This window comes from Salvelinus alpinus, chromosome 3 (genome assembly GCF_045679555.1).
Source record: "Salvelinus alpinus chromosome 3, SLU_Salpinus.1, whole genome shotgun sequence".
NCBI classification, from domain to species: domain Eukaryota; kingdom Metazoa; phylum Chordata; class Actinopteri; order Salmoniformes; family Salmonidae; genus Salvelinus; species Salvelinus alpinus.
The window spans coordinates 41,035,664-41,060,052 of NC_092088.1; the positions used below are offsets into that span (position 1 = coordinate 41,035,664).

The 24,389-nt window shown below is 43.2% G+C and overlaps 1 protein-coding gene across 9 annotated transcripts in view; it reads left to right on the top strand.

Moving 5' to 3' along the window:
* Positions 1–24,389, top strand: part of LOC139570707 (cilia- and flagella-associated protein 46) — a 118,748-nt gene that overhangs the window by 14,632 nt on the left and 79,727 nt on the right. For 8 of the 9 annotated variants that reach the window (XM_071392829.1, XM_071392832.1, XM_071392836.1 and 5 more), the window contains exons 7-19: positions 169–263; positions 1,214–1,375; positions 1,648–1,747; positions 2,266–2,367; positions 4,297–4,487; positions 4,584–4,812; positions 5,203–5,323; positions 6,539–6,668; positions 7,187–7,311; positions 16,693–16,832; positions 19,627–19,739; positions 20,322–20,534; positions 22,876–23,101. In XM_071392829.1, coding sequence (XP_071248930.1) covers positions 169–263; positions 1,214–1,375; positions 1,648–1,747; positions 2,266–2,367; positions 4,297–4,487; positions 4,584–4,812; positions 5,203–5,323; positions 6,539–6,668; positions 7,187–7,311; positions 16,693–16,832; positions 19,627–19,739; positions 20,322–20,534; positions 22,876–23,101 — 1,947 coding nt within the window. The remainder of the gene's footprint in view (positions 1–168; positions 264–1,213; positions 1,376–1,647; positions 1,748–2,265; positions 2,368–4,296; positions 4,488–4,583; positions 4,813–5,202; positions 5,324–6,538; positions 6,669–7,186; positions 7,312–16,692; positions 16,833–19,626; positions 19,740–20,321; positions 20,535–22,875; positions 23,102–24,389) is intronic. The other variant, XM_071392834.1, reaches the window with a different exon arrangement.

The window sequence follows — 24,389 nt, forward strand, 5'->3', positions numbered from 1 at the left end:
TTATGTGCTGACTAAAGTCATGAACTCCTTTTCGGATGTGGTGTCAGGGTCTGGAAAGACACAACTAGCGTCTCCCTTGTTTTGACTGTCTTTGGGTAGAGCATGGTTACATGTGGGGTTAAACTGGGTCGTTCTATTTATCTACTAATACAATTACGTTACTCCTAGGTACGACACAAGCTGTTTGACTTCACTAAAACCCCCCAAAAAACTGAAGCAAGTCCTGTTTTATCAGTCATCTACAAAATGCAGAAGCTCAAACAGTAAGTGTTTCCCCCCTTTGTCTAACATGATATTATTTTGTTTAATCAACTTAAGAGTTCTTTGTCACTTAACTTTTCCATGCTCCGTTGAGCGTCTTCGTAGGCTCAATGTTTTTTTGCGGCAAGACATCCCAAGAGATTACGCGTCAGAGTATGTTTCTTTTCCACCTATGGATGTATTCTATATCTTCATTTATGAGACTGTAAAGCAGTAACCACAATAACCGTTAACAAGTTGAAGCGAAATATTTTGAAAGTGCTTTTGGGATTAGGTTGTGATGTGCATATTGATAATCTTTTCCTTTGAAAATCCATCTGAAGAATCATACTGCAGCCACTGTTATTTTTCCCCAAAGTTTTTTGCAAGAAGCAAAAGGCTTTGATCTCATTTTTTGCAGCCATACACATTGTGCTTTTTAAAGACTAAAAGGTTATTGTTTGCTGTGGTATGTCTGTTTATTTGTTTGCCATGGTTTAATGAGTTGAGAGTGGGCAGTTCTTTATTAGTGGTTTTAAAGATCAAATTGCATAAGTTGATTTGGACCCTCTGTACCCACTGGACCTAGGTCATTGGGTTAGTGATATGCTGTCTCTCAGCTAGACCCGGAGCATCTCAGAGGTGACAAGGTTATTAGACCACTGATATTTATTGCCCGTTAGTATGGCTTTTGGTACTACTGAGAGGAAGACCAGCGCCCTCCCCGCAGGCGTGTACTCTACATGTCAGACTATCTCACGGTTAACAAGCTGAGCTATAGACATGGGCAGCATGACTCATACCATCACCCAGACCCTACCATCATCATGAGAATTATAAACAGTAGGTTAACATGCCCTGGGTTCAGTGTGTGTGTGTGTGTGCGCGCGCGTGTGTGTGTGTGTGTGCGTGCGTGCGTGCGTGTGTTTGCGCGCACTAATGTGCATGTGTGTGTTCATTCTGCGTTCCATAGTAAGGTTGATGACGTTTGCGAGGCCAGAAAAGAGGACGCTGCCAGGATTAAGGAGATTTTCCTGCTCCTTATGCATTCTGCTGCAGCCCAATCCCCTGTTATAGCGCGTGGCTCCAGCCCTTGTCTTGCAGAGAGCCCCTCACCCATCCCTCCAGCTGACAGGTCGACATCTCCTCTCCTGTTGCAATACTTACTATCATCACTACAATTGGCCTAGTAATTGCCCATATTTCGTTGGACTCTATTCACCTGTCGTTGAATTCATGTGAATTGATAGTCTATCTTCAACACCAATACAGTGGCTTCACATCTCAGTAGCATCAGTCTGAATATTACATGGCTAAATAGTTTTTACTCTTACAGATGATCAAAGTATTGTGAATATCTTATGATTGTCTCACTAACCATGTTAATCTTATACATTGTTTCTAAAGAGTTGCCTTCCTCCTGGAGCTAGCCTTTCTGGCTTTGCAGTTGAAACATCACCAGATGGCAGCGGACTGTCTGAGAGAGCTGAAGACAGCGGGAGTCACTGTGAGTGGCGGCCAATCACAGATAACTCTATTATCATGTCTCTATATTCCATATAGAGTGATGCAATTATGCAAACACATGCACGCAAATTGACCCAATTTCTCAGTCGAGGTCTCGACAAGAGACTTGATTAGCTAGAAGAGGCCCACATATTCCCTTTACCATCAGTTGTATTTCTAATGCACTCAGTAATTCTACATTACATGTGTGGGTGGAAATGGGTATTGGGTAAAGATAAAAGTTAGACGTACAATGTCATCTACACTCTCACTTCGATACTGTGATTCAACTTGAGCCATCAAGGCCCCTTTTCACAGAGCATCTCAAAGAAATAATGCTGATCAAGGATCATTATTATAAAAAATGTATCATAATGAATACGATTATGGACATGGGGGGGCCTGATCCTGAATCAGCGCTCTACTCTGAGACACGGTGGATACACATGGCTGGTCTCACTATAATTTAGCAGTAGAAATGCCATGCTCCTTACATGTTTTGAAATTCTCTATTTGTAGAGTGTTGGCCAGTGCATCATGATGGAGTGTGTCCAGTGTGACCTGGACCTCCAGAAGAAGCAGGAGGGGGGGATGAAGGACTACTCCAAAGCCAATGTGGAGGTGCCCTCTCCTGTGCATGAGTTAGCAGCATTACTGTGCCAGTTTGCCACCCAGAACATATTACAGTACATCAATACAGTGTTAACTGAGCTCAGAAGAGCCTAGCGCCTTTTACGCATTCGCTCTTTTTACTGCAAACCAAGCTGTGGATGTCATTGGGAATGTGTGTTGTAGTTAGAGGTTGACCGTTTATGATTTTTCAACACCGATACCGATTATTGGAGGCCCAAAAAAAGCCGATACCGATTAATCGGACGATTTTTAAAATTTATTTGTGATAATGACAATTACAACAATACTGAATGAACACTTATTTTAACTTAATATAATACATAAATAAAAATCTATTTAGCCTCAAATTAATAATGAAACATGTACAATTTGGTTTAAATAATGCAAAAACAAAGTGTTGGAGAAGAAAGTAAAAGTGCAATATGTGCCATGTAAAAAAGCTAACCTTTAAGTTCCATGCTCACAACATGAGAACATATGGAAGCTGGTGGTTCCTTTTAACATGAGACTTCAATATTCCAAGGTAAGAGGTTTTAGGTTGTAGTTAATATAGTATTTATAGGACTATTTCTCTCTATACCATTTGTATTCCATATACCTTTGACTATTGGATGTTCTTATAGGCACTTTAGTATTGCCAGTGTAACAGTATAGCTTCCGTCCCTCTCCTCGCTCCTACCTGGGCTCGAACGAGGAACACATCGACAACAGCCACCCTCGAAGCAGCGTTATCCATGCAGAGCAAGGGGAACAACTACTCCAAGTCTCAGAGCGAGTGACGTTAGAAACGCTAATAGCGCGCTAGCCATTCCACATCGGTTACACCAGCCTAATCTCGGGAGTTGATAGGCTTGAAGTCATAAACAGCGCAATGCTTGAAGCACAGTGAAGAGCTGCTGGCAAAATGCACGAAAGTGCTGTTTGAATGAATGCTTACTGCTGGTGCCTACCATCGCTCAGTCGGACTGCTCTATCAAATATCAAATCATAGACTTAATTATAACATAATAACACACAGAAATACGAGCCTTTGGTCATTAATATGGTCGAATCCGGAAACTATCATCTCGAAAACAAAACGTTTATTATTATCGCATATACCCTGACTCTGCGTGCAATGAACGCAAGAGAAGTGACACAATTTCACCTGGTTAATATTGCCTGCTAACCTGAATTTCTTTTAGCTAAATATGCAGGTTTAAAAATATATACTTCTGTGTATTGATTTTAAGAAAGGCATTGATGTTTATGGTTAGGTAGACGTTGGAGCAACGACAGTCCTTTTTCCGCGAATGCGCACTGCATCGATTATATGCAACGCAGGACACGCTAGATAAACTAGTAATATCATCAACCATGTGTAGTTAACTAGTGATTATGATTGATTGATTGATTGTTTTTTATGAGATAAGTTTAATGCTAGCTAGCAACTTACCTTGGCTTCTTACTGCATTCGCGTAACAGGCAGGCTCCTCGTGGAGTGCAATGAGAGGCAGGTGGTTAGAGCGTTGGACTAGTTAACTGTAAGGTTGCAAGATTGAATCCCCGAGCTGACAAGGTAAAAATCTGTCGTTCTGCCCCTGAACAAGGCAGTTAACCCACCGTTCCTAGGCCGTCATTGAAAATAAGAACGTGTTCTTAACTGACTTGCCTAGTTAAATAAAGGTGTATAAAAATAAATAAATCGATGTGCAAAAATACCGATTTCCGATTGTTATGAAAACTTGAAATCGGTCATTCCGATTAATCGGTCGACCTCTAGTTGTAGTATCATGATGTTACAGTATTATCTAATTATTATACTGTTAGCGCGATTTAATATATTTGCTTGTCCTGCGCAACAGTGTTGCGCCATACTTTGTAGAATCTGTAGATGCATTAGGCAGTCCTTGCTGTAGTTGTTGCCTGGTCCCTTAGGCCCAGCTGAAGGTGATAGGCAGACTGGACAAGGTGCTGCAGAGTGCAGTAAGAGAGGGGGATGCCAAAGTGATGCAGGCGGTGTGTGCCTCACAGTGGAACACCTGTCTGCCCCTCCTTCAGCACAACCTCAGGAGGAATGTCAAGAGAGCGCTCCTCAAAGTGGCCCAAGTCCTGGAGGACACATACAGGTGACTAACACACACACAGAGGCCATTATGTGTGTTTGTGCACTTTCATGCCTGCATGTGTGTCCAATCTAAAGTGTTAACTTTGTTCTCTCTCAGTGTGCAGCTGGAGATGCGCTGTCAGGTCCACAGTGAGCTGGCAGTGATCGAGGAGGAAGAGGGGAGGCTGGAGCCCGCTCTGCTTCACCTTCAGAAGGCCCTGCTGCTGGACGAGAGGGGGGTGCATCACGAGCGGCTCACCTCAGCCCTTAACCTCCTGCAGCTTCGCGGCACCCTATATCAGACCCCCAGCAGCACAGAGGACCAGGCTGCCATGCTCATCCAGCAGGTCTGTGGACCCCTTACACTAAATACAAAGCAGGACTGGGGAGACTGGGGAGACTTGGCCTGACTTATCCTACTGTAAGATGAAACCCGGCAGTAGGGTGAAATATAGTTTGTGATGTTCCTGATAAGCATGTTTGTTGTTGCCCGACTGTGTGATGAAAAGTCAAACTGTGATGATATGTCAAACTGTGAGATGGTCAGTCAATTGGTAAAATGCTTTGAGTAGACATCAGAGTCGGCCTGCAGAGAAGAGAGATCATAGTAGGTGAAAACAGCATGGGTGTCAGTCTCTGTCTTTCTCTCTGTATTTCTCTGTCTGTCTCTCTCTCTTCGTCTCTCTCTCTGTCTCTCTCTCTTCGTCTCTCTCTCTCTCTCTCTCTCTTCGTTAAAGGCTAAGAATGGTCAGCCTCAGGAGGAGGTGAGAAAAAGACGGCCCATGCTGGTCAACGCAGGCCTCACCCTGGCCCCCGACGCTTTCCAGGTGGTGCTCGACGCGGATAGCACTGCAAAAAGTACAAACTATCTTTTTGAATAGCCATTTCATTTTAGAATGACTTTGGTGTAGTGTCTTTCACCAGCCATCTATAAGATTGCCTAATCCTGCTATGTAAAGCTCACTATTGGTGATAAAGGTACCCTCAAAATTAAGACCGAGTTTCGAGGGGGCTTAGTTGGAAAGAGAGGCTTACTTACTTCACAGCCCAGCATCCAAGTACTATAACCATTTCTTGGAGGATTTGACTGACTCCTTGGTTCGATACGTCTGCATGACAAAAACCCTATAGCTCCTATGCACTGGATCATAGAGCCTATGGAGCCCTGGGGCTAAGGGGCTGGTACTTTGATCTCTCCCGTCTTTGGCCCCCTTGTGCCCAGGATCAAATGAACACTCAGTTGCCTAACGACCCAGACAGGGCCCTACATCTGACAGCCAGGCCATGAGACTGGAGCAGACTAGCTGCTTATACAGACACGGGTCAGGTGTGCAGGTCATGACTACTTTTACCTAGCGATACCTCCTGTGTTACAACACAAACACCTCAAGAACCAGCTGGCTTTCGAGGCATAAGACAAAGAAAACCGATGAAGCCGTTTGAACATCCAAGCAACCCGAGTGACCCCGGAGATTGGAGAAATATGCTGAGCATGTGCTGAAGATGAACCAATGAATAATAGGATGTAGTGTTTGTACCATGCTGTTATTGATCCCCAGACTGTCATCAGCAATGTGCTGTAGTGAGACGTGTCTGGCTGTCTGCGAACTCCGCAAGCGAGAGCAAGGGCCTAGCCTTGGAGCACTCTGCCTTTTTAAAACGCTGCAATCAGATGGAGGCACAGGCCTCTTTTACATTATTCAAGCAGGAACACTATGTGCCTCTCGCTGTTGCAGACACAGTTGTGTGGATCCTTTGTTCAGGGATGTCATTTCTTGATTTCTGATTAATCACCGATTCCTTGATTATCGGAGTTCATTTTCTCTTTAGCAGCCGATAGCTTTAAAAATATATATTTTATGCCAATCACGACGCTGTTTGTCAGGGCTGGGAAGAGTCTGTGGCAAATTGCAGGCTCCTTGGATTCGTTCCAATTTCAAAGTGATTGTCCATCATTGTCATATGACGTATTTTTGTATTTGTTTGTGTGTACGGCACCAATATGATGGACTGTTTATCACTATTCCAATGCAGTTGGTTTCTTCATGTAAATGTGTATTCAAATGTGTTTAGTCCCCTCAGGCACCAGTGGACCTGGCGGTGTGGCTCATCTATCTGCTAAGGCTCAGCACCACTCTGCATGTGTTGAGAAGGTACAGGGACACCTGACCAGACAGGGAGCTGGCAAGAATGACAGGGAGAGGTGTGTATCATGTAAATATGAGTGAATGTGTGTGTGCATGCGTGTTTGTGAGTGAGTGAGTGAGTGAGTGAGAGAGAATATATCAAGGTTTTCTACAAACATGTGCTCTTGTCTTGATATCTTAACCGGCGTTAACACAAATGAATGCACATGGTGCGTAATCAACATTTAACGAACATGAACCATTTGGTAGCTAGCAACTTTAAGTACGTTTCTATGTGCTAGGACACTGTGAGGCCAAGCTGAACTATGTGGCTTATTTAGTTTTTGTGCATACTACTGGTACTGAATATCAATAGTAGGAGGTTTTTCAGGGTGAGGATATGGGATAATGTGTAGCAGCACAACCAGCCTTCCACCAGGCTTCAGTAACACCCTGAAGAATAAACACATCAAAAAGATCTGGAATCACAGTGGGGGAAGAACATACAACCAGGGCTGTCAAACTAGCCAAAGGAAACATTTATTATTTAACCATCCCCAAACAAAGTGTGGATAATTGTATACATTTTTTTCAGGGTGAAATTGTGGGCAGCCCTGGCAAAGACAGCTAGGAAGCAGGAGGTTTGGGATGTGTGTCGAGCTGCCTGTCGTTTCTGTCTGCTCTACGAGGATGGACGATGGAAAGCTCCTAAATCAGACTGTGAGGAAATTTCCATTTGACCACAGAAGGGATATATATATATATATATATATATATATATATATATATATATAAACAGTGGGGAGAACAAGTATTTGATACACTGCCGATTTTGCAGGTTTTCCTACTTACAAAGCATGTAGAGGTCTGTAATTTTTTATCATAGGTACTTCAACTGTGAGAGACGGAATCTAAAACAAAAATCCAGAAAATCACATTGTATGATATTTAAGTAATTAATTTGCATTTTATTGCATGACATAAGTATTTGATACATCAGAAAAGCAGAACTTAATATTTGGTACAGAAACCTTTGTTTGCAATTACAGAGATCATACGTTTCCTGTAGTTCTTGACCAGGTTTGCACACACTGCAGCAGGGATTTTGGCCCACTCCTCCATACAGACCTTCTCCAGATCCTTCAGGTTTCGGGGCTGTCGCTGGGCAATACGGACTTTCAGCTCCCTCCAAAGATTTTCTATTGGGTTCAGTTCTGGAGACTGGCTAGGCCACTCCAGGACCTTGAGATGCTTCTTACGGAGCCACTCCTTAGTTGCCCTGGCTGTGTGTTTCGGGTCGTTGTCATGCTGGAAGACCCAGCCACGACCCATCTTCAATGCTCTTACTGAGGGAAGGAGGTTGTTGGCCAAGATCTCGCGATACATGGCCCTATCCATCCTCCCCTCAATACGGTGCAGTCGTCTTGTCCCCTTTGCAGAAAAGCATCCCCAAAGAATTATGTTTCCACCTCCATGTTTCACGGTTGGGATGGTGTTTTTGGGGTTGTACTCATCCTTCTTCTTCCTCCAAACACGGCGAGTGGAGTTTAGACCAAAAAGCTCTATTTTTGTTTCATCAGACCACATGACCTTCTCCCATTCCTCCTCTGGATCATCCAGATGGTCATTGGCAAACTTCAGACGGGCCTGGACATGCGCTGGCTTGAGCAGGGGGACCTTGCGTGGGCTGCAGGATTTTAATCCATGACGGCGTAGTGTGTTACTAATGGTTTTCTTTGAGACTGTGGTCCCAGCTCTCTTCAGGTCATTGACCAGGTCCTGCCGTGTAGTTCTGGGCTGATCCCTCACCTTCCTCATGATTATTGATGCCCCACGAGGTGAGATCTTGCATGGAGCCCCAGACCGAGGGTGATTGACCGTCATTTTGAATTTCTTCCATTTTCTAATAATTGCGCCAACAGTTGTTGCCTGCACTTGAAGAAACTTGATGATGAACTGTCGTTTCTCTTTGCTTATTTGGGCTGTTCTTACCATTACAGTTGAAGTCGGAAGTTTATATACACCTTAGCCAAATACATTTAATCCTAGTAAAAATTCCCTGTCTTAGGTCAGTTAGGATCACCAGATAATGATTTATTTCAGCTTTTATTTCTTTCATCACATTCCCAGTGGGTCAGAAGTGTACATACACTCAATTAGTATTTGGTAGCATTGCCTTTACATTTTTTAACTTGGGTGAAACGTTTCGGGTAGCCTTCCACAAGCTTCCCACAATAAAGTTGGGTGAATTTTGGCCCATTCCTCCTGACAGAGCTGGTGTAACTGAGTCAGGTTTGTAAGTTATCCTTGCTCTCACACGCTTTTTCAGTTATGCCCACACATTTTCTATAGGATTGAGGTCAGGGCTTTGTGATGGCCACTCCAATACCTTGACTTTGTTGTCCTTAAGCCATTTTCCCACAACTTTGGAAGTATGCTTGGGGTCATTGTCCATTTGGAAGACCCATTTCTGACCAAGCTTTAACTTCCTGACTGATGTCTTGAGATGTTACTTCAATATATCCACATAATTGTCCTACCTCATGATGCCATCTATTTTGTGAACTAGTGCACTAGTCCCTCCTGCAGGAAAGCACCCCCACAACATGATGCTGCCACCCCCGTGCTTCAAAGTTGGGATGGTGTTCTTTGGCTTGCAAGCCTCCCCCTTTTTCCTCCAAACATAACGATGCTCATTATGGCCAAACAGTTCTATTTTTGTTTCATTAGACCAGAGGACATTTCTCCAAAAAGTACGATTTTTGTCCCCATGTGCAGTTGCAAACTGTAGTCTGGCTTTTTTATGGCGGTTTTGGAGCAGGGGCTTCTTCCTTGCTGAGCGGCCTTTCAGGTTATGTCGATATAGGACTCGTTTTACTGTGGATGTAGATACTTTTGTACCTGTTTCCTCCAGCATCTTCAGAAGGGCCTTTGCTGTTGTTCTGGGATTGATTTGGACTTTTCACACCAAAGTACGTTCATCTCTAGGAGACAGAACGCGTCTCCTTCCTGAGCGATATGATGGCTGCGTGGTTCCATGGTGTTTATACTTGCGTACTATTGTTTGTACAGATGAATGTGGTACCTTCAGGCGTTTGGAATTGCTCCCAAGGATGAACCAGACTTGTGGAGGTCTACAATTTTTTTATGATGTCTTGGCTATTCTTTTGAATTTCCCATGATGTCAAGCAAAGTGGCACTGAGTTTGAAGGTAGACCTTGAAATACATCCACAGTTACACCTCCAATTGACTCAAATGATGTCAATTAGCCTTTCAGAAGCTTCTGAAGCCATGACATCATTTTCTGGAATTTTTCAAGCTGTTTAAAGGCACAGTCTTTACAAATCAAATCAAATCACATTTATTTATATAGCCCTTCTTACATCAGCTGATATCTCAAAGTGCTGTACAGAAACCCAGCCTTAAACCCCAAACAGCAAGCAATGCAGGTGTAGAAGCACAGTGGCTAGGAAAAACTCCCTAGAAAGGCCAAAACCTAGGAAGAAACCTAGAGAGGAACCAGGCTATGAGGGGTGGCCAGTCCTCTTCTGGCTGTGCCGGGTGGAGATTATAACAGAACATGGCCAAGATGTTAAAAAGTTCATAAATGACCAGCATGGTCAAATAATAATAATCACAGTAGTTGTCGAGGGTGCAACAAGTCAGCACCTCAGGAGTCAATGTCAGTTGGCTTTTCGTAGCCGATCATTAAGAGTATCTCTACCGCTCCTGCTGTCTCTAGAGAGTTGAAAACAGCAGGTCTGGGACAGGTAGCACGTCCGGTGAACAGGTCAGGGTTCCATAGCCACAGGCAGAACAGTTGAAACTGGAGCAGCAGCACGGCCAGGTGGACTGGGGACAGCAAGGAGTCATCATGCCAGGTAGTCCTGAGGCATGGTCCTAGGGCTCAGGTCTTCCGAGAGAGAGAAAGATCTCCGCCACGGCACAACCCAAGAGGGGGCGCCAACCCAGACAGGAAGATTACGTCAGTGACTCAACCCACTCAAGTGACGCACCCCTCCTAGGGACTGCATGGAAGAGCACCAGTAAGCTAGTGACTCAGCCCCTGTAATAGGGTTAGAGGCAGAGAATCCCAGTGGAGAGAGGGGAACCGGCCAGGCAGAGACAGCAAGGGCGGTTCGTTGCTCCAGAGCCTTTCCGTTCACCTTCACACTCCTGGGCCAGACTACACTCAATCAAATGACCTACTGAAGAGATGAGTCTTCAGTAAAGACTTAAAGGTTGAGACCGAGTCTGCGTCTCTCACATGGGTAGGCAGACCATTCCATAAAAATGGAGCTCTATAGGAGAAAGCCATGCCTCCAGCTGTTTGCTTAGAAATTCTAGGGACAATTAGGAGGCCTGCGTCTTGTGACCGTAGCGTACGTGTAGGTATGTACGGCAGGACCAAATCGGAAAGATAGGTAGGAGCAAGCCCATGTAATGCTTTTTAGATTAGCAGTAAAACCTTGAAATCAGCCCTTGCCTTAACAGGAAGCCAGTGTAGGGAGGCTAGCACTGGAGTAATATTATCAAATTTTGGGGTTCTAGTCAGGATTCTAGCAGCCGTATTTAGCACTAACTGAAGTTTATTTAGTGCTTTATCCGGGTAGCCGGAAAGTAGAGCATTGCAGTAGTCTAACCTAGAAGTAACAAAAGCATGGATACATTTTTCTGCATCATTTTTGGACAGAAAGTTTCTGATTTTTGCAATGTTACGTAGATTGAAAAAAGCTGTCCTTGAAACAGTCTTGATATGTTCGTCAAAAGAGAGATCAGGGTCCAGAGTAACGCTGAGGTCCTTCACAGTTTTATTTGAGACGACTGTACAACCATCAAGATTAATTGTCAGATTCAACAGAAGATCTCTTTGTTTCTTGGGACCTAGAACAAGCATCTCTGTTTTGTCCGAGTTTAAATGTAGAACGTTTGCAGCCATCCACTTCCTTATGTCTGAAACACAGGCTTCCAGCGAGGGCAATTTTGTGGCTTCAACATCTTTCATTGAAATGTACAGCTGTGTGTCATCCGCATAGCAGTGAAAGTTAACATTATATTTTCGAATGACATCCCCAAGAGGTAAAATATATAGTGTAAACAATAGTGGTCCTAAAACGGAACCTTGAGGAACACCGAAATGTACAGTTGATTTGTCAGAGGACAAACCATTCACAGAGACAAACTGATATCTTTCCGACAGATAAGATCTAAACCAGGCCAGAACTTGTCCGTGTAGACCAATTTGGGTTTCCAATCTCTCCAAAAGAATGTGGTGATCGATGGTATCAAAAGCAGCACTAAGGTCTAGGAGCACGAGGACAGATGCAGAGCTACTGTAAACAGTAGCTATAAAAAGTGATTGAGTAGGTTGCATAGATTTCATGACTAGAAGCTCAAAGACGAAAACGTATTTAATTTTTTGGGGAAATTGAAATTTGCTATCGTAAATGTTAGCAACACCTCCGCCTTTGCGGGATGCACGGGGGATATGGTCACTAGTGTAACCAGGGGTTAGGCCTCATTTAACACAGGGGTTATGCCTCATTTATTCATCAGGCTTAAGCCATGTTTCAGTCAGGCCAATCACATCAAGATTATGATCAGTGATAAGTTCATTGACTATAACTGCCTTTGAAGTGAGGGATCGAACATTAAGTAGCCCTATTTTGAGATGTGATGTATCACGATCTCTTTCAATAATGGCAGGAATGGAGGACGTCTTTATTCTAGTGAGATTGCTAAGGCGAACACCGCCATGTTTAGTTTTGCCCAACCTAGGTTGTACAGGTTGGGCAAAACTATAGTACATAGTGTATGTAAACTTCTGACCCACTGGAATTGTGATAAAGTGAATTATAAGTGAAATAAGCTGTCTGTAAACAAATGTTGGAAAAATTACTTGTGTCATGCACAAAGTAGATGTCCTAACCGACTTGCCAAAATTATAGTTTGTTAACAAGAAATTTGTGGAGTGGTTCAAAAACGTGTTTTTATGTCTCCAACCTAAGTGTATGTAAACTTCCTACTTCAACTGTATATGGACTTTGTCTTTTACCAATAGGGCTATCTTCTTTATACCACCGCTACCTTGTCACGTCACAACACAACTGATTGGCTCAAATGCATTAAGAAGGAAAGAAATTCCACAATTTAACTTTTTAAAAGGCACTTCTGTTAATTGAAATGCATTCCAGGTGACTACCTCATGAAGCTGGTTGAGAAAATGCCAAGAGTGTGCAAAGCTGTCATCAAGGCAAAGGGTGGCTACTTTTGAAGAATCTCAAATAAAAAAATATTTTGTTTTGTTTAACACTTTTTGGGGTTTCTACATGATTCCATATGTGTTATTTCATAGTTTTGATGTCTTCACCATTATTCTATAATGTAGAAAATATAAAGAAAACCCCTTGAGTGAGTAGGTGTGTCCAAACTTTTGACTGGTAGTGTGCGTGTGTGCGTGTGTGTGTGTGTGTGTATGATATAAATTCAGCAAAAAAATAAATGTTCTCTCACTGTCAACTGTGTTTATTTTCAGCAAACTTAACATGTGTAAATATTTGTATGAACATAACAAGATTCAACAACTGAGACATAAACGGAGCAAGTCCCACAGATCTGGTGTGGCCACCAGCTGCTTTAAGTACTGTAGTGCATCTCCTCCTCATGGACTGCACCAGATATGCCAGTTCTTGATGTGAGATACCCCACTCTTCCACCAAGGCACCTTCAAGTTCCCGGACATTTCTGGGGGGAATGGCCCTAGCCCTCACCCTCCGATCCAACAGATCCCAGACGTGCTCAATGGGATTGAGATCCGGGCTCTTCGCCGGCCATGGCAGAACACTGACATTCCTGTCTTGCAGGAAATCACGCACAGAACGAGCAGTATGGCTGGTGGCATTGTCATGCTGGAGGGTAATGTCAGGATAAGCCTGCAGGAAGGGTTCCACATGAGGGAGGAGGATGTCTTCCCTGTAACGCACAGCGTTGAGATTGACTGCAATGACAACAAGCTCAGTCCGATGATGCTGTGACACACCGCCTCAGACCATGACAGACCCTCCTCTTCCAAATTGATCCTGCTCCAGAGTACAGGCCTCAGTGTAACGCTCATTCCTTCGACGACAAACGCGAATCCGACCATCACCCCTGGTGAGACAAAACCGCGACTCGTCAGTGAAGATCACTTTTTGCCAGTCCTGTCTGGTCCAACGACGGTGGGTTTGTGCCCATAGGCGATGTTGTTGCCGGTGATGTCTGGTGAGGACCTACCTTACAACAGGCCTACAAGCCCTCAGTCCAGCCTCTCTCAGCCTATTGCGGACAGTCTGAGCACTGATGGAGGGATTTTGCGTTCCTGGTGTAACTCGGGCAGTTGTTGTTGCCATCCTGTACCTGTCCCGCAGGTGTGATGTTCGAATGCACAGATCCTGTGCAGGTGTTGTTACACGTGGTCTACCACTGCGAAGATGATCAGCTGTCCGTCCTGTCTCCCTGTAGCGCTGTCTTAGGCATCTCACAGTACGGACATTGCAATTTATTGCCCTGGCCACATCTGCAGTCCTCAAGCCTCCTTGCAGCATGCCTAAGGCACTTTCACGCAGATGAGCAGGGACCCTGGGCTTCTTTCTTTTGGTGTTTTTCTTTTGGTGTTTTACAAAGAAAGGCCTCTTTAGTGTCCTAAGTTTTCATAACTGTGACCTTAATTGCCTACCATCTGTAAGCTGTTAGTGTCTTAACGACTGTTCCACAGGTGCATGCTCATGAATTGTTTATGGTTCATTGAACAAGCATGGGAAACAGTGTTTAAACCCTTTACAATGAAGATTTGTGAAGTTATTTGGATTTTTACGAATGGTCTTTGAAAGACAGGATCATGAAAAGGGATGTTTTTTTGTTGTTGCTGAGTTTATAAACATCACCGTTCAAAAGTTTGGCCTCACTGAGAAATATGATATGAGATATGACTTTTCTTTGCAACTCTGCCTAGAAGGCCAGCATCCCGGAGTCACCTCTTCACTGTTGATTTTGAGACTGGTGTTTTGCGAGTAGTATTTACTGAAGTTGCCAGTTGAGGACTTGTGAGGCATCTGTTTCTCAAACTAGACACTCTAATGTACTTGTCCTCTTGCTCAGTTGTGCACCAGGGCCTCCCACTCCTCTTTCTATTCTGGTTAGAGCCAGTTTGCGCTGTACTGTGAAGGGATTAGTACACAGCGTTGTACGAGATCTTCAGTTTCTTGGCAATTTCTCGCATGGAATAGCCTTCATTTCCCAGAACAGTAATAGACTGAGTTTCAGAAGGAAGTTCTTTGTTTCTGGCCATTTTGAGCCTGTAATCAAACCCACAAATGCTGATGCTCCAGATACTCAACTAGTCTAAAGAAGGCCAGTTTTATTGCTTCTTTAATCAGGACGACAGTTTTCAGCTGTGCTAACATAATTGCAATAGGGTTTTCTAATGATCAAATTCTTTTAAAATGATAAACTTGGATTAGCTAACACAACGTGCCATTGGAACACAGGAGTGATGGTTGCTGTGTCACGCGGGACTAGGTGGGTGAAGGAATCAGACGCAGAGAGTTCCACTTGGGAAAAGTGCTCCTTTTACTATTGCACACAAAAAATGATAAGCCCAAACATACAGGGCGCAGAGAATAACTTGACAACCCAAAACACAGGGTGCCAAGTAAATAGCAAAATAATATACCTCTACCTAAAACACACACACGTAACATAAAGACAATCCCGCACAAAACAAGGGCGGGTCTACCTACTAAATATAGGGAAGCTCATTAACCGAAAACAGAAACACAGGTGAAACTAATAAGACAAAACAAACAGACAAACGAAAAAGGGATCGGTGGCGGCTAGTAGGACGGTGACAACGACCGCCGAGCACCGCCCGAACAGGCAGGGGAGCCAACTTCGGCGGAAGTCGTGACATGCTGATAATGAGCCTCTGTACGCCTATGTAGATTTTCCATAAAAAATCTGCCATTTCCAATTACAATAGTCATTTACAACATTAACAATGTCTACACTGTATTTCTGTTCAATATTATGTTATTTTAATGAACAAAAAAGTAGTTTATTTCAAAAACAAGGACAAACTTTTGAACATGTGTGTGTGTGTGTGTGTATATATATGTGTGTGTGTGTGTGTGTGTATATATATATACAGTGGGGAGAACAAGTATTTGATACACTGCCGATTTTGCAGGTTTTCCAACTTACAAAGCATGTAGAGGTCTGTAATTTTTATCATAGGTACACTTCAACTGTGAGAGACGGAATCTAAAACAAAAATCCAGAAAATCACATTGTATGATTTTTAAGTAATTCATTTGCATTTTATTGCATGACATAAGTATTTGATACATCAGAAAAGCAGAACTTAATATTTGGTACAGAAACCTTTGTTTGCAATTACAAAGATCATACGTTTCCTGTAGTTATTGACCAGGTTTGCACACACTGCAGCAGGGATTTTGGCCCACTCCTCCATACAGACCTTCTCCAGATCCTTCAGGTTTCGGGGCTGTCGCTGGGCAATACGGACTTTCAGCTCCCTCCAAAGATTTTCTATTGGGTTCAGGTCTGGAGACTGGCTAGGCCACTCCAGGTATATATATATATATATATATATATATATATATATATATATATATATATATATATATATCAATATATTTAAATATTAACTAATTGTATCAAGAGGAATTGATTATGACTCCTAGACTAGTAACTGATTGAAACTTAAGTTGCGGGTATCTCTGGAGGATTGTAGTGTCCGATACTCTTTGAGTTTACATTTACATGTAAAAAATGTTTTCACAGCCTAATTGATTTCACTAAGTCAGTCTATCCACAGCGCTCAACTACTTCATTGAAATCATTAAATCATCTTAAATATTTATTTGGGTGCAAATTAGTTAGTTATCAACCAATGATATTGATAACTAGCATGTGGCTCACTGGTTAGTGCCAGCAGTAATGGAGATTAGTGTAGGAGGGAGGAGAGATTGGGTTTTAACAGAACCACTGACGCATAACTGCACATGCTCACTCTGGCTCGCTCAATACCCTCTGGTCCCCAGGTGAGCGCAAGGCGGGGGATGAGAGCCCAGTGGAGGGTGGGCTCCATGGTGACCGGCGTCCATCGGCAGGACGACTGGCCCAGAGTGCGGAGAAGAACCTGCTCCGTCTGCTGGCTGAAGTCTGCTTCATCAATGCTGAGGTCAGATGACCACCTTTGACCCTTGACCCCTGTCCCTTAATATGCTTAGAAAATCGGTCTTCTCACGAAAACTTCTGTAGTATTCGAACGGTTTGGCCAACAAACTATTATGACCACTCCATGGTAAGACTAACGAACACAATGTTGTTCTCCGTTTTTCTCGACAAGCATCACGGGACTCATCTGATGTCGGTACCGCCGATCTGCCAAGTTCTGTCCGTAGCGTCCAAACAGTTTTGGCTACACACGAACACATACATGTCAGTTGTTTTGCTCTAGGACACCCACAAGCCTTAAGGCTCATCTGGAGGTTGCCCGGTACCACTTAAAAAAATGAATGGAAGTGTATTCGGAAGTAGTTTAGTGGCCAATTTTTGGGGGGTAAATATGGATCCCAAAAAATATAAATAATTTCATGATCTTATATCTCTGATATTGGACATACACTTTAAAACAAACTTAATTTTGATTTATTTTTTGACTGTTTTTTTATTTATGAATCTGTTAGTTAATGCGTTTCTATTGGCTAATAGCAGTAAGGCCAAATACAGTGTTTCATCAAATAATGTTAATTCTAAAATCCAAAATCAAATTGCTAAATTATTGTTGGTATGACCATCTTAAAACAATTCTATATGTTAGCTTAGTAGAACCCCCCCAATCCTCAGTTCTCCTGACCACACACTATAGTCACTGTCACTTTTCTTTATAGACATTGATTGATTCTATTGATGCAATTAATGCAAAGTAAAGATGAAAGACCAATATTAGAGTGGCGCTGTGAGATTTAATCAGATTGAGCCCAGAGGTACAGAGATGATGCGAGATAGAACAGTTAGTGAGCTAACTTTGGTCAACTCTGAGTTCAACTCGGGATAACCGGGCACAAGAAAGTGGCTCACCTTTTATTGCAACGAATCCTTCAGAACTTACCTGCTCCGGGTGCAGACTAACTCAAGGCCAACTCCACTTATCCTGAATGAAATCAGATTCTCCCCCTCTCGCGAAGATGGCGTCATCATCCCCTTCATTTGAGGAAAACAACTGAGTAAATGTAGAGTCAGCAATATGATGTTTATTTAACAGAAATATAAACGCAACATGCAACAATTTAAAATATTTTATTGAGTTACATTTCATATAAGGAAATCAGTCAATTTAAATAAATTAGGCCCTAATCTATGAATTTCACATGACTGGGAATATAGATATTCCTGGCTGTATCACAACCGGCTGTGATTGGGAGTCCCGTAGAACGGTGCACAATTGGCCCAGCATCGCCAGGGTTAGGGTTCGGCTGGGGTAGGCCGTCATTGTAAATAACAATTTGTTCTTAACTGACTTGCCTAGTTAAATAAAGGTTAAATACAAATGTACAAATATGCATCTTTTGGTCGCAGATACCTTAAAAAAATGACCTCACAATGGGCCTCAGGATCTCGTCACGGTATTTCTGTGCATACAAATTGGCATCGATAAAATGCAATTGTGCTCATTGTCCGTAGCTTATGCCGGAACATTCAATTCTCTGGCAACAGCTCTGGTGGACATTCCTGCAGTCAGCATGCCAATTGCACTCTCCCTCAAAACTTGAGACATCTGTGGCGTTGTGTTGTGTGACAAAACTGTTATTATCTCCAGCACAAGGTGGACCTGTGTAATGATTAGGGCTGTCCCCGACCCCCAAAAATCTATTGGTCAATTTTTTTTTACTTGTATATTTCCATACATAGACACATGTTTTAATCAAATCAACTATATGCACTGAGCTTTTCTGATGTTTTACGCGACCTGTTTGATGAAATAATTAAGACACACATGACTAGAGGGAGTCCGACCGCAGTTGATATGATTGTGCCGCCTGGCTCAGACTTGATGCGCTGACTAGCACCCGTTGCCTCTCTCTCCTCCCTGCTGCAGCAACCACCACAGAACATCAGTGTGTGTTTAGCGCTGTCTGTGTTGCTGAAGCTGCAACATAATTACATCCATTTCTGACTGAAAAGTTATGTTACCAAAATCCCTCATTTGTTTAGGAAATAGATGACATATTCCCTCAACCCTTGCTCTCTTTACGTGACACGTGTATTCTTTGCATGCACGTGACCAATAGGGCCTGACCTATAGCATGATCACATCAATAAACTGGTTATATCAAACTATGAACACTGTAACACATGTGACAGCAAAATGGATGCAGAGGACGTGACAAATAAACTCGAAACGGGGGAAGCTTTATTGGTTGCGCATGAGGTAAAGGGGAAGTCGGGTGTGTGGAATAAATGTCACTAGTTGTGGAAAATAAGGTATGGAGCAAGCGCTGTGTGCATAGTAGGCCTATGTGTACCAAAGAGGTGCTGTTAAATTACAATATAATTTTTCTAACAGTTTGGAACAATGTAAACTACACAAAATAAATGATAAGTGTACCAGAGAGTCTGTAGAAGGAGGCTTGGTGCTCACGGAATCAGTCGGCTATCACCCAAACACTCAAACACACAACAGAAGCAGGATCTGTCTTATTTTACTTTGTTCTTAGAGACAAAAAAAGGTGCCCCAAGTGACGTTACACAAAACGTTTTAAGAGTTTCAACTCAGTTGTCAGACAGCCACAGGAGTTAAAATCATTGTTCTCTGAGTTCACCAGTTATATTTGCTGCCTTCGATGACTATGGCTGTGTGGCTGCCCGTTTGTCTCTTTGCTATTTGCTGAGTGGTGTTATTTGCTCCTTTTGAGGCAGAGTTATGGGGAGGGCAAGTCATCATCAATATCATTCGAGGTTGTCCCTTACAGGCCACCATACACAAGCTCCGCTCTGAGGGGGTACAGCTCAACACCCCAGCCGCCCCTCCTGAGGAGAGAGGACTCCGCCTCCCTGAGGACAATCCACAGTGGGCTGTCTACAGGTGAGGACACATGCACACACTCATGTTTTTTTTCTTCTGTCCTAAAATGTATTTCCATTCAAAATCCTATTTTTCTTACCCTAAGCTTAACCTTTAACCCAAACCCTAAACCTAACCATTAAACCCTTACCTTAACCCCAATTCGAACCATAACCCTAATTGTAACTCTAAACCTAACCCCTAAGCTTACAATTGCTTTTGTCCTCATGGGTATGTGGAACATTTTCCTTGTTTTCCTATCCTTGTGGGGAATTTGGGGGATTTTAGGTCCCCACAAGGCTGGATGAATCAACACACACGCACACGCACACACACAAACACAAACAAAACATGCAGATAAACGGACAAAGCACAGCATATCATTTTACATGAAATTTAAACACTATTATAACTTATTTGTGGTTCTCAATATGACCAGTCAAGTGTGTATGTGTAGTTACGGAGCTTGGTTCACCAGGTTGTTATATGTAATATGTAGTGTGTTATACTGTATATTAAAAATATAGTGTGACTTCCTTTGTTATCTCATATATTATGCGCTGCAGACAACATAACTATTGTTCCCCTCCTTCCCACTCCCAGAGATTGGATCCAGGACTTATCTGCCTACGCCACCTCCAACTTCCTGCGGGCAGCCGAGCTGGGAGTAGAGATTCGCGAGGCCTGGGTGGTGGTCAACGCAGCCGTGTACTTATGGAACTACAACAGCCACCTGGTGGAAGCTGGGGAGCAGCGACGCCTCCTGCCCACCTTCCAGAGAGCCGTGGAGCTGCTGAGACAGACCGGACACGCTGGGTAAGTTTAAGAGGAACATCTCACTGGACGGTAACACTTAAACACTACATATTGTAACATTTGCTTGTTGCTGTCACGCACTTCATGCTCATCAGCCTTTTCGTGACATAGTACATATGTGACCCGATTCAGGAAACTAGGCATATGTCGCAAGTCACAACTTCACAGGAGAGCTGTTTGAACGTAAAAAATTATTTTTTTATCAAAATGCATTTTTTAGCAGAAATGCCTTCTCGAACATGTGAACTTTCATCTGCCTTAATATCAAACTTGCATGTAGGGTTGCACAATTTGGGTAATATTCAGAGGTGGAAACTTTCCGTGGGAAATAACGGGAATATATGGTAATTAACGGAAATATATGCAAATTAATATTAATACCATTTAAATGTAGATGTTTTTTGCATTGGATATATTTACCATATCATATGGAGACATAACCTTTTACCTTATCATAAGTACAGTAGACATAATTGCAAATTATTCAATTCTTTCAATAGAAATACAAAAAAACTATTTAGTTATGAATTGAACTTTAATTAAATTAGTTGACTCTTCACATGGGATGATTTCACTGAACAACAAAAGAAAGTGAATATTGAATGATCCCCAATGATCCATCGCATCTCCCAAAACTGTTTTCAGCATACATCTGTAAAATGATAGTCTAGAAACTAAAGCTTTGGTTGTCTTCTTCTCAAGCTTCCATGTCTTCTCCCTGGACCTCCTCAATGTCCACCTCTTGAACATCAGACTCTGAGGCCTCATCTTCACTGTCACTTTCCAACCTTGTGGACAATGGCTCATTGTCAGGCTCAAAAAAACTGACATTTTCCCGGATGGCCACCAATTTTTCAACCCTTTTATTGTTGTGTGCTTGGTCAGCCTGTTGTGTGCTTGGTGTGTGTGTTCCCAAACAAGGACCAGTTGCGCTCTGAGGCGGCTGATGTTGGTGGGATTTGGAGGATGATGGAAGCAACAGGGGAAAGAGCCTCAGATCCACAAAGTCCCTTCCACCAGGTGGCTGATGAGATATGTTGGCACCATTGGCCTTGTTGAACTCTGCACCTAACAGGATGCTCTTGCCAGCACACTTGGGGTCCAACATGTACACTGCGGCGTGTATGGGCTTCAGGCAGAAGTCTTCACGCTTTTTAATTTATTTCAGAACTGAAGTTTCCTCTGCTTGGAGCAACAATGAAGTGGGCAGGGCAGTATGGATTTCTTCTTATACATCTGCAAGCAGACCACTCTCTCCCAAAATACATAATCCAGGAGGATCCTCTTGATGGGGCTGTCCATATCGGCAGACTGTGATATGGCCATTTTTTGGAGAGACTCCTTTCCCTCCAGGAGACTGTCAAACATGATGACAACACTACCCCAACGGGTGTTGCTGGGCAGCTTCAATGTGGTGCTCTTATTCTTCTCACTGCTTGGTGAGGTAGATTGCTGCTATAGCTTGATGGCCCTTCACATACCTAACCATTTCCTTGGCTCTCTTGTAGAGTGTATCCATTGTTTTCAGTGCCATGAAGTCCTTGAGGAGCAGATTCAATGCATGAGCAGCGCAGCCAATAGGTGTGATGTGAGGGTAGGACTCCTCCACTTTAGCAGCCTTCATATTCGCAGCATTGTTTGTCACCAGTGCAAATACCTTCTGTGGTTCAAGGTCATTGATGCCTGCCTTCAGCTCATCTGCAATGTAGAGACCAGTGTGTCTGTTGTCCCTTGTGTCTGTGCTCTTATAGAATACTGGTTGAGGGGTGGAGATGATGTCGTTAATTATTCCTTGCCCACGAACATTCGACCACCCATCAGAGATGATTGCAATACAGTCTGCTTTCTCTATGATTTGCTTGACCTTCACTTGAACTCTGTTGAACTCTGCATCCAGCAAATTAATAGATAAAGCATGTCTGGTTGGAGGGGTGTATGCTGGGCGAAGAACATTTAGAAATCTCTTCCAATACACATTGCCTGTGAACATCAGAGGTGAACCAGTTGCATACACTGCTCGGGCAAGACATTCATCAGCATTTCTCTCAGTATGTTCCTCCATTTGGGTCAAAAGAAGCTGTTGCTATCGATAGGGTGTCTGATTCATCACTTTCACCTTGAATAGACGTAGAGAAACTTTTGTCAGAGGTTGCTTGTTGTGAGCACTGAGGGAACTTTATGCACTTGGCCAGATGATTCTGCATCTTTGTTGCATTCTTCACATATGATTTGGCACAGTATTTGTAAATGTACACAGCTTTTCCTTCTACATTAGCTGCAGTGAAATGTCTCCACACATCAGATTGTATGTACAGAGTATGACGCTCTTCTGTGCTTCCAGGGAGCCGGTGCTGTTGGTTATGCTGTGTGATGCGGTGGCCCAGGGGCTGATCCAGCCCTGGTTTGTGTCGGCTGCTGGGTCGGGAACTGGCCAGGGAAGGGAGGACAGCGGAGGCAGGGGGGAGCTGAGGAAGAAAGGAGCCGGGAAGGGAGCCGAGAGGACAGGCAGCATCCACAGCCTCCCCCTCGACCATGCGGCCCTCCAGGACATGCGGAAGGCTCTGGAGGTGTGTAAGTGTGTGTGTGGGTCAAGTAGTGAGCTAGCCAGGAGACGGGGCCATGGGAGATTTTAAAGGTGACTTGCTAATTAGGTTTGGCAGAGAGTCAGGTTCTATTATCCTTCAATGTGCTGTCAAGGGTACTCCCTCCCCTGAAGAGGTCTAAATTTGGGCTCTGCAAAAATAAACACCCTCTCTCCCACTCTGAGCTTATTGGGATAGGCAGAGGGCAGAGGTGGACCTGCATAGAGACCTGGACTGTATTACTGCTGGGCAGTTTGAGGGATCAGAGAGCTGTGCCTGTGTATTCCTGAAGGGCAGCCTCTGGTCTTCAGGTTTCACAAGTTTCTCTGAATAAGTGATCTCTAAATAAGTTCCCGGAGGGCTGTTGAAACTCTTTATGTCTTACATCTTAGTGTCTCCAGTATCTTTCTCCTATATTTTATTTTGTTGAAAAGGGGGGGGCACAAAAAATGAAAGAATCAAGGCACTTTGATACATTATGCTTTTCAGAAATACTCTAAATACAACTAGGGCTCTATTTTAACAAATACATTTTTCTACAACTAGGGCTCTATTTTAACAAATCAATATTTCTAACCTAGCGCTATGGTAAATCTTAGCGCAGCCGCTGTTGAGTTGTGGTTGTTTTGAAATATTTATTATATTTTCACAGCGGGAATCATGGGCGCAATAGCTGGCGGTGGCAAGGAAAGGCTGGGTTTTGATGAATAAATAAGTTGTAGGTGTGGCGAGGGCTTGACCACTCACTGGCTAATAAATGTTCTCCATGGCTTAATACTGCATGTGGTTGTCTCAAGTTGTTTAGGCTATTGGCAGTCTTTGCGATATCATCAGCTCCAATTCGTCTGGAGGGAATGGGAATGTAATATTCTCGTCCTAGTCCTTTGTGGATTGATACTGTTTATTAAATAGTGTACAGCCACAAATAATAGCAGTAACAGTAAAATACATTGCTTTGTTTAATGTTTGGCATATTTGCGGTCTACATTGTTCTATTTGGCTTCAACATGTAGGCCTAAGTGTCTTTACGCATCACATATTCACTTCTCCAGAAAGAAAAAAATATTAGCCCCCAAACATTGTGAATTAAGCAAAAGCATGAGGGCAAAAACCTCAAATATTTCAAGGCACTCTCACGAGTAGAATATTTTGTAACATTTCATTGATAGGCTACTTGGCTAATGTATGGCCAGAATAAACAAAAAAGATGCGAAGACACATTGCTGTTGAACAAGACTTATAGTAGGGTAGCCTACTGCGGGCTTGGTTTTTA